At 42.0% G+C, this 8,010-nt stretch overlaps 1 protein-coding gene across 1 annotated transcript in view; it reads right to left on the bottom strand.

Moving 5' to 3' along the window:
* Nucleotides 1–896: 896 nt before the first annotated feature.
* The window catches only part of plxna2 (plexin A2), a 158,476-nt gene continuing 151,362 nt past the window's right edge, over nt 897–8,010 (bottom strand). The window contains exons 28-32 of the mRNA XM_035656760.1: nt 7,351–7,541; nt 7,009–7,178; nt 6,638–6,850; nt 6,174–6,324; nt 897–3,477 (exon numbers count right to left, since the gene is read on the bottom strand). Of these exons, the coding sequence (XP_035512653.1) occupies nt 3,382–3,477; nt 6,174–6,324; nt 6,638–6,850; nt 7,009–7,178; nt 7,351–7,541 (821 nt within the window). The 3' untranslated portion in view covers nt 897–3,381. The remainder of the gene's footprint in view (nt 3,478–6,173; nt 6,325–6,637; nt 6,851–7,008; nt 7,179–7,350; nt 7,542–8,010) is intronic.

Genomic DNA, 8,010 nt, shown 5'->3' with positions numbered 1-8,010 from the left:
CTTACACTGAGAGCGAAAAAGTGCACAAAGCATCTTCAATTAGCAATCAGCTTGAGCTGAAATGAGGTTGTGTTTGTAAGCATCTATCCATATCTCACACAACTGGCAGTCAAATGGGATTATGCGCTGCAGAAAAAGTAAACAAACTTTTCTTTTCTCAGTTCAAACTGAATTAAAATACTCCCAGAAATAAGTGTACAGCATGGAAACAAGCTATATCTAGTAACAAAAAAAATCTCTTTCACAAAAAAAGGTGCATTCAGCTGTGATTTAAGACGTGTACAAATGGGCTTTCCGGGAAGAATTGCAGTTAGACAAATGATGGTGCGGATCGATATGGAATACCAGGCAGAACTAAAGCATGAATTAAAATGCATGCAAAAAATCTCACACAAGACAAAAGGAAACATCCTGATATAAATGATCTCTGAGAGAAAAATCAAAGCCACTCTCATCCAATTTGTGTGCCTCTAATTATGTTCGTCACAATTCTGAATACAGGGGAGCTCATCTAAGAGTTGGAAAGACTCTAATAGACATACATTTTATCCCTTGCAAAAAAGGAAAAGGCATTTAGGTCCCGTTAAAATGATAAAAAGCATTACTCCATACAAGCAATGTGAGGTATGAGGAGGATACAATTCTATTTGCTGAAATTGGGAAGACACCTTAATCAAAAGGAAGAAGCTTTATGTTTTGTGTATGTGTACTGTATGCGTGCGCCATTTTGTACCTATAGATGTTTATTAGGGGGTGAGGGAGTGAGAAGGTGCTTTTTTAAATGAGGAAACAAATTACAACTACTTTTCCCCACTCCTGCCCCCACTGGCCAAACACGGTAATAGCATGTCAATCATCACCTCATCCTACATTTCTCCTTGCCTGTTAGTTTGATGTTTTTTTTTTCTTTCTTTCCATCTCCTGATCACACTGTGCACACAACTGACTCAGATCAAAGAGCAGCTTCAAAGCTGGAGCAGGAAACTAGAGCTAAAGGGGTTCTCTCTCTTTCTACCTCTCCCTCTCTCCTCATTTCTCGACACTTCTCTTCAAACAGCTCAGGCGAGCCGAGTGCTGAGCGAGGCAATGTCTGCCTGAGCCAGGCCGTACCCTCTTCACCTTTCCTTTTACGTTATCTCGCTAAGACAGTTCTCAGCAGAGTGCCATGGCCAGGTATCGCTGAAAAACCATTGGGCTCCGAAGCAAGGAAAGGACTGTGCCCGAGTCGAGGACTAATAAGATCAGGAACACTAAGCAGGTGGGTATCTAAGGCCACAGAGAAAAGAAGCACCTTTCACCCACTACTGGTGTTTGTCATGCTCTCAACGCACACACTTGCAGTATACTGTGCAAACCTTTAATACTACCTATTTTCAAGTACTTGATGTAAACAACAAGCAAACATGTATCTCGGAAGAAAATGAAATCACCTATCCAGAGGACGGAATCTACAGTTTGTTGTCATCCAGCTAGAAGGTTGGAAGGTTACATCAGCCTTTTAGCTTGTGACGTTTTGGTTTAAGTCAGGAGATGCATCCACATGACATGAAACATACTCGTTTTTTACTATCTGTCTATGTGTTTTTCATGTTCTGCTCCTCATTCCCAGATCTCTTTTCTCCTGCTTATGTTTCGTACCTTTCATGAGTCTCAAACTCACCATTCCAGTTATGTAAGATTCAACTTTAACCGGTTCTACACTCCAATATGAGAGCTTTGCTCCCTCTTTAAAGCATAAACCGATTTTTGACACGTGAACAATTTGAAACAACAGGATCTTTTGGCACTTGGTCAAACTAGACCCACGCAGCTAGGCTTCTTATTGTCTGTGTGAGGACATGAGTGGTGGTCAGGTAAGATCTCCCATCAGCTAACATCTCAACTGGCCAGCTAGAACTGGCATGACTCATTGGCACTTGATAAAATCAAAGATGGACCCTTGGAACACTTCTGATGTGTGATAGCATGCATGCAAAGTACACATAAAGTTGATCAAGTTCCCAAAGAGACAGAGTTTCTTTAGCCTACAGAAACCAACTGCTCTCGCCTGGTCTCTACTAACTGCTAGCTGTACATACTGTGCTGTATGAGCAGCGGAATTCACAGCAGTGACAGCCACAATGCAGACAATACACACTCTCCTCTAGCAGAAAAGCGATTTTGGGTAAATAATGTTTGGGAAGCAGTTGGATGGGCTTGGGCCAGGACGGACAAATGGAGTTGTTCACTTGACGAGCTACTGCAAATATCTATGGGGCTCAGTTCAACTGAGCACCTTTCTGTTTGCAAAAGTCAAATAGACATACAAAAACAAATAAAAAACATTTGTACATTCACATACACTGATTGGCAAGTATCAACCGGTACATACACAGATGACCTAACTGCTGAGAAAAGCGTTGGACACCAGAGTGATGCTGATTTAAGGTCATCTCCTAAATACACTATAGACTTCATCGCTGCCATCTTCAGTTTAGGTGCAAGCATGCTGGCTGAACTGTGACCACCACGAGTGGAGTTCCATTGACTCTTAGATGATGAGCACAAGTTTAATGTTTTCCTGTACAGTGCTGATTGGATAAAGAGCAGAGGTTGTGTCCGTGTCATGAGAAGCATCAGTCCGAGGAGGGAATGAGTGAGAGAAGACATGGACTATGGGCCTGTTTTACTATCACAGTACCCTGATGTGTTTGACTTTTTATGTCTTTATACAGCAACACTTGTGGGATCCTGGGTGGATATTTCAACTGCAACTGATAATATTCAAATGTACAAGTACAAAAATAAAATCTTAGAAGAAGAAAATCTTAATGCAAACTCAGCTGTCCAACATGAGATCTGCTCTTCTGCTCTTTTTTTTTTTAATCTCCATCTCACACTCAGATGTGAATTTCTGACTGAGTAGAGTAATAAATCTGTTTCTCCATTTGCTCTCACAGTCCTGCAGGAGTCTTCATCAGCACAACACAAACACACACTCATGCACACCCACACACACGCACACACAACATACAATTTCCTGTCAAACTGAGAGAAAATATCCTTTGAGAAAAAGAAAGAAACAAAAAAATAATAAATACAAGCCATGTTGTTGCCTTCTCTTCTGGTGTTCCTTCCTTATGCCATTATCAGCCCCAGCTACAGGGCCTCTATCTTAGTCTTTGGGCCCTTAGCTGGTGCCATCATGGAAGGAGGTGGGAGAATTACAAACTAAAGCAGTTGTATATCTGTCCGGTTGTGGATACAGAGAGGTCCCAGGTCTGGTTCATGGTTCTAGCTCCCACGATGAGAGGTAAGTAATGCGGGACCCTTTTGGGAGGTCCTGTAGAGATTGTGGTCCTGTCTCTCTTGTTCTCTCTCTCTTTCAGTAGGGGGTCACTCTCAGCTCTCGAGGGACATGGCAGAGATGAGTTGCTCCACCTTGTAGGCCAACCTCTGCTTCCTTGCCTGTTCATCCTGCTCCAGGGCTGCCGTGATCTGTACAGAACAGAAAACTGTGTTAAAAATACCAGCCATAAAATACACAACACATGGTGTGGCTGCTTCCATTCTAGATTTAGATCTGATACCATTTAATAGAAAATAGAAAATAATATTTTCTTTATGGAGCAGAGCCTGTTCTTTTAGGTTTCTATATGGACATCACATGAAAGAAAAAGAAAAGAATTACATCACTGCCTTTGTCTTTGACAACATCAAGAAATATTTGTATATTAGCCTTTCCCGTTTTATCTTCCGAGCCCATTTCTTGTAAATTTGGCATTTGTCAAGTTGGGTTCAAAAGGGATTCAGACAGGCTCTCCCCTTCGTTCTCTCATCTAGTGTCTGCCTTGTCAGGATGAATCTATGTCAGAGTGACACCAACACACATGGCAAAGACCTTTAATATGAATATAAAATAGGAAAAAAAAAACAGGAAAAAATCTACAATATGGCCTTTTTTTCTTTGATATGGATCTCTGTATCCAAACACTGCTGCCTTTGTTTCAACATATGGTCTTTGGTTTGCTACCGGGTATCTGTTTGCTACTGTAGATCCATTTCACATCAAACTGCACTAGACTGGAATGCAGCGTCAATAATTGATGATTCAAACAAAATAATTAATTGACCCCTCTTATGCAATGTGTAATTTAAAAAACTTCGGAGGTAAGAGATAAATAATAAATGCATATGGGTGAAAAGTGTGACCCATAATGCACCATTTAACCATGTTGACTGACATTTTAGATTACTAAAGGAAAAGTATTTTGCCACTCATTGTCTTTGGTCATTTATTCATACTCTGGGTCACTTAGATGTCAGCAAATTCATGAAAATATATCAGTAATAAATAAGCACAGAATATCTGCTTTGTACAAGCATTTTGTGAACCTTAATTAATAATTACCTACTGCTGTAAAATAAAAGTACACTTATGTCCTTCGGTCAATCAGAACCACACTTTTAGTTTTTAGGTGTTTGGTTCCAGTTAGGTAGCTCTACCACCTTCTATGCATTAAAAGCTGACTGACTGCTTGTTGTCGGTAAAAAACATGTCAGCAACATTCTTGTTCTCTTCTTTTGCACAGCCTGGCAAACCTTTGTTTGCTGCCTGTCCTGTTGCTGCACACATTATCTGTCTGCCCACCTAAAATCTTCCACTCATCTGCTTAAGTGCTCTTAAAGGCTGGCAGCTACAGGCAGAGCGTTTCCTCCTCCTCATCAGCCCGATAGCAATCTATTATTAATCTGCAGCACTGTATGCAGGTGCAGCTCCCATTGCCATCTCCCAAATCCATTTAAGTAGGCTGCAGCTCTGGCCTGGTTAGCCTGACACACAGCCCTTTGTTAAGGACTGAGTAAGAATGAACATCCGTTAGCGGTGCTAGGCGAGGTTTTACGCACTGCACTCTGGGAGACAGCAGATACTGCAGGAGTGATGGGGTACATGTGCAGTGTATGCGTGCAAAACGAATGTGTTTGCATATGTCCTACGCATGTGTGCATCAGACGGCTACAACTGCAGAGGCAGCAAAAGTGAATGTATGAGATTCATGGAGAGCAAAGGGGAAGCTGACTGGATAATGGGTAAAAAGAGAAGGAATGTGCAGGAAGGAGGGAGAGAGAAAATAAGAGATAGAGAGTGAGAAAGAGAGAGAGATACTGTGGTCCAACATAAAGGTCAGACTAATGCCTCCCAGAGGAGGAGCTGACATTAGAAGCAGAATGTCTCCATAAATGCACTCTCTCTCTCTTTCTCTCTCTCATCCTTTCCTATCTTCCTCCCTCCTTTTTTACACTTCCTGTGATCTGACAGGATGTGTGTGTATGTGTGTGTGTGTGAGTGTAGCCCATGATTCTGCTCATGAGAGCCCTATATAACAGATAGCCCACTCTAACTCAGCACAGGCGAAAGGACAGAGCAGCATGCTGAGAGCTTGTAGACATTCACTTTCTACTCTACAGATCAGACACACTGCCTTGTTAAGCTCAGGTCTCACTAGACCTCTGGGCTTTGGGGAAGTCTACTGAAGACTCTGAACTGACCTCACTAACCTTTGCCAGTTATAAACAGTCTGGGAACACCAAGGGCTAGATATACGTACATTAAAGTGTGGGGCAAATTTGCGGCACGCCTTTTGTTCAATTTGCGCTTGCAATCTGCCCGTAATTAGCAGCTGATTTACTAAGGCAGCAGCTCATTACACAATCAGCGCCTGGGACTGCCCTCCAGGTAAAATGTGCAAGTGGAGGAGCTCAGTATGTAGTTCAGAGGATGGATTTATCTGAGATCACCGAGCACAAAAAAGAAATTATGCTGCATCGAAATATAGTAATGAAATAACAACATTCCAAAACTTGCACTAAGGGCACAGTTCAACTGCACCTGGGAAGAAGTGTCTGTTACACTATGAATGATAATAAAACCTATTTGTAGGAATTTATACTATTAATGCAATAGGAGTCATTAAACGAAAAAGGCGAGCTAATTTGTTGCTCAGGATCTCCTTCCGCTATTTACATGATTCTCCCACAAATGTATACATCAGAAAGGTTTATTGCTGACTCTTCAGGCAAACTGGGCTGATAAATAACATGCACAATGCCCAGTGTGGAATGCATCAAAAACAACTGTGCTCAAGTTAGGTGTGTATGTGCAAGTACAATGTGTGCATGGAAATATCACTTACCTCCTCACTGTACTTGCTGACGTAAGAGTAGATCTCATTGAGAGCACTGAGCATGTTGAACTCTGTGGAGTGGAGTCTGGCCTGTTCTGCCAAATAAGCATTCATGTCCTGGTCGCTAATGGCTGGCAGCCGGTTGATGTCAGCGTAGTACCTGAGGACGCAGACAAGAGGCAACATTTGGCATCACTCACAGATTCACTGAATCAATGTAATAGCTCAACTGAGGCTTAAATTCTTTATATAGTCAAATTTTTGAGCCATAATATCATTTTCACTAACAATGCATGCCTGTATCAGACACTCTCAAAAGGCTTTTACAGAATTTGGTTGAGAAGTGCAGGCAAGAAGAAAGAGAATTATGAATCAATTTCCCCGAAGATCCCAGTTTTTATTGTAAGAGGATACAAAGAGGATATGACAGAAGGGATCAGAATTGTGCATAAAGCGAGGGTATCAGCACCTACCTCTCTACCCAGCTCTTGTAATTGGGGATATCTTTAGCGTAGAGCAGCTTATTGGATGGGGAGTCTTTGCCCAGGCGGTGCTCTGAAGTGGAGCAAGAATCCATAAAGGTCTGAGCTACAACAGACAGACAGGCGTCCGTGATGCTGCTCTTATGGATGTCAAACACAAACTGTGGGTTCTTGATCACGTTCACCCAGAAACGCAATGGAAGGCTGGAAGATGGAGACAAAGAGAATATGTAAGAGACGAAGCTGCCAATTGAGTTTTACAAGATTAAAATGTATATATTATTTGACATTAGAGCAGTTATGCAATGATATAAAGACCAACTCTATGGGATATTCATTTTGTCTTTAAAAAAGGCCCTTACCAGTTGCTTTTCCACGTGTGACGTACGTCTGTGTCATGAATGCCATGTTTGTCTGCCTGCTCATCCAGGAAGTCAAACATGTATTTGATGGCAAGGGGAAGAGTGCTCCCTCGGTGAACTGTGCTGAACAACGTCTCGAATAGATCGTCAACAAATTTTTGTAATGTACCCTGAGAGAAGAAGCATACGCAGAGATTAACAACGAGAGACAACACTTGACCCAAAAAAGCACAGCCTGAATGCAGCACTGTCGAGAAATATCTAGGATATCTGAGCATGTGCTAACATCTCTACAGATTCAGACGTGTTGACACAGAAATGTATGGGAGAATATTGATATACCTTAGTAGCTAGCAGCCTGGTCAGATAAATCTCAGAGACCATCTTGCTACCGCGGTCTCCTTCCTTCTGGTCTCCATGTTCGTGGTTCTTCACTAGGTGCCACACCTTCACACCACTTTCTAGATCGGGGGTGATCATGGGAGCACGTGAACGGAGGCTGTCTGGACTGCCCGTGTAGCGGAATGAAGAGTCTGTCCAGGAAAGAAAACAAAAAGAAGAAAGACACAGAATTATTAATGAGCCTTCATGACAATGATTACAAAAGCCTCCCCTAGGTGTAGCAGCGTGTAAATTAGAAATACACTCGCAACAGCACACACACATAGCTCAAAGAAGCATACATACACACTCTCACTCATTTTCATCTCTACTTTGTAACTCATTACAAAGCCGAATCTTCTGTGTTCGCCGCCTGCTCTAAGCCATATGCTGTAAAGGAAATTGCAGTGGTGGGTAATTTCATAGAACAGTCAAAGTAATGAAAGGGAGGGGAAGTTGTGGTCTCTGCCGTCGCATTGATTAGTAGAGGCCCTCTTGAAACTGGAATCCTTGATGACACACTAGATGGGTGAAAACGACCTTGACCATTTGTCTTATTACACACAGTGTGCAGGCAGGACATAGATATTTACAAAATGCTACATAGTCATTCTCAGTTTT

Source organism: Morone saxatilis, unplaced genomic scaffold (assembly GCF_004916995.1).
Source record: "Morone saxatilis isolate NCDOM2014 unplaced genomic scaffold, NCSU_SB_2.0 Contig15, whole genome shotgun sequence".
In the NCBI taxonomy this organism is placed as follows: domain Eukaryota; kingdom Metazoa; phylum Chordata; class Actinopteri; family Moronidae; genus Morone; species Morone saxatilis.
The sequence above is the reverse complement of the archived record's forward strand: the minus strand, read 5'-3'. Positions and strand labels throughout refer to the sequence as shown.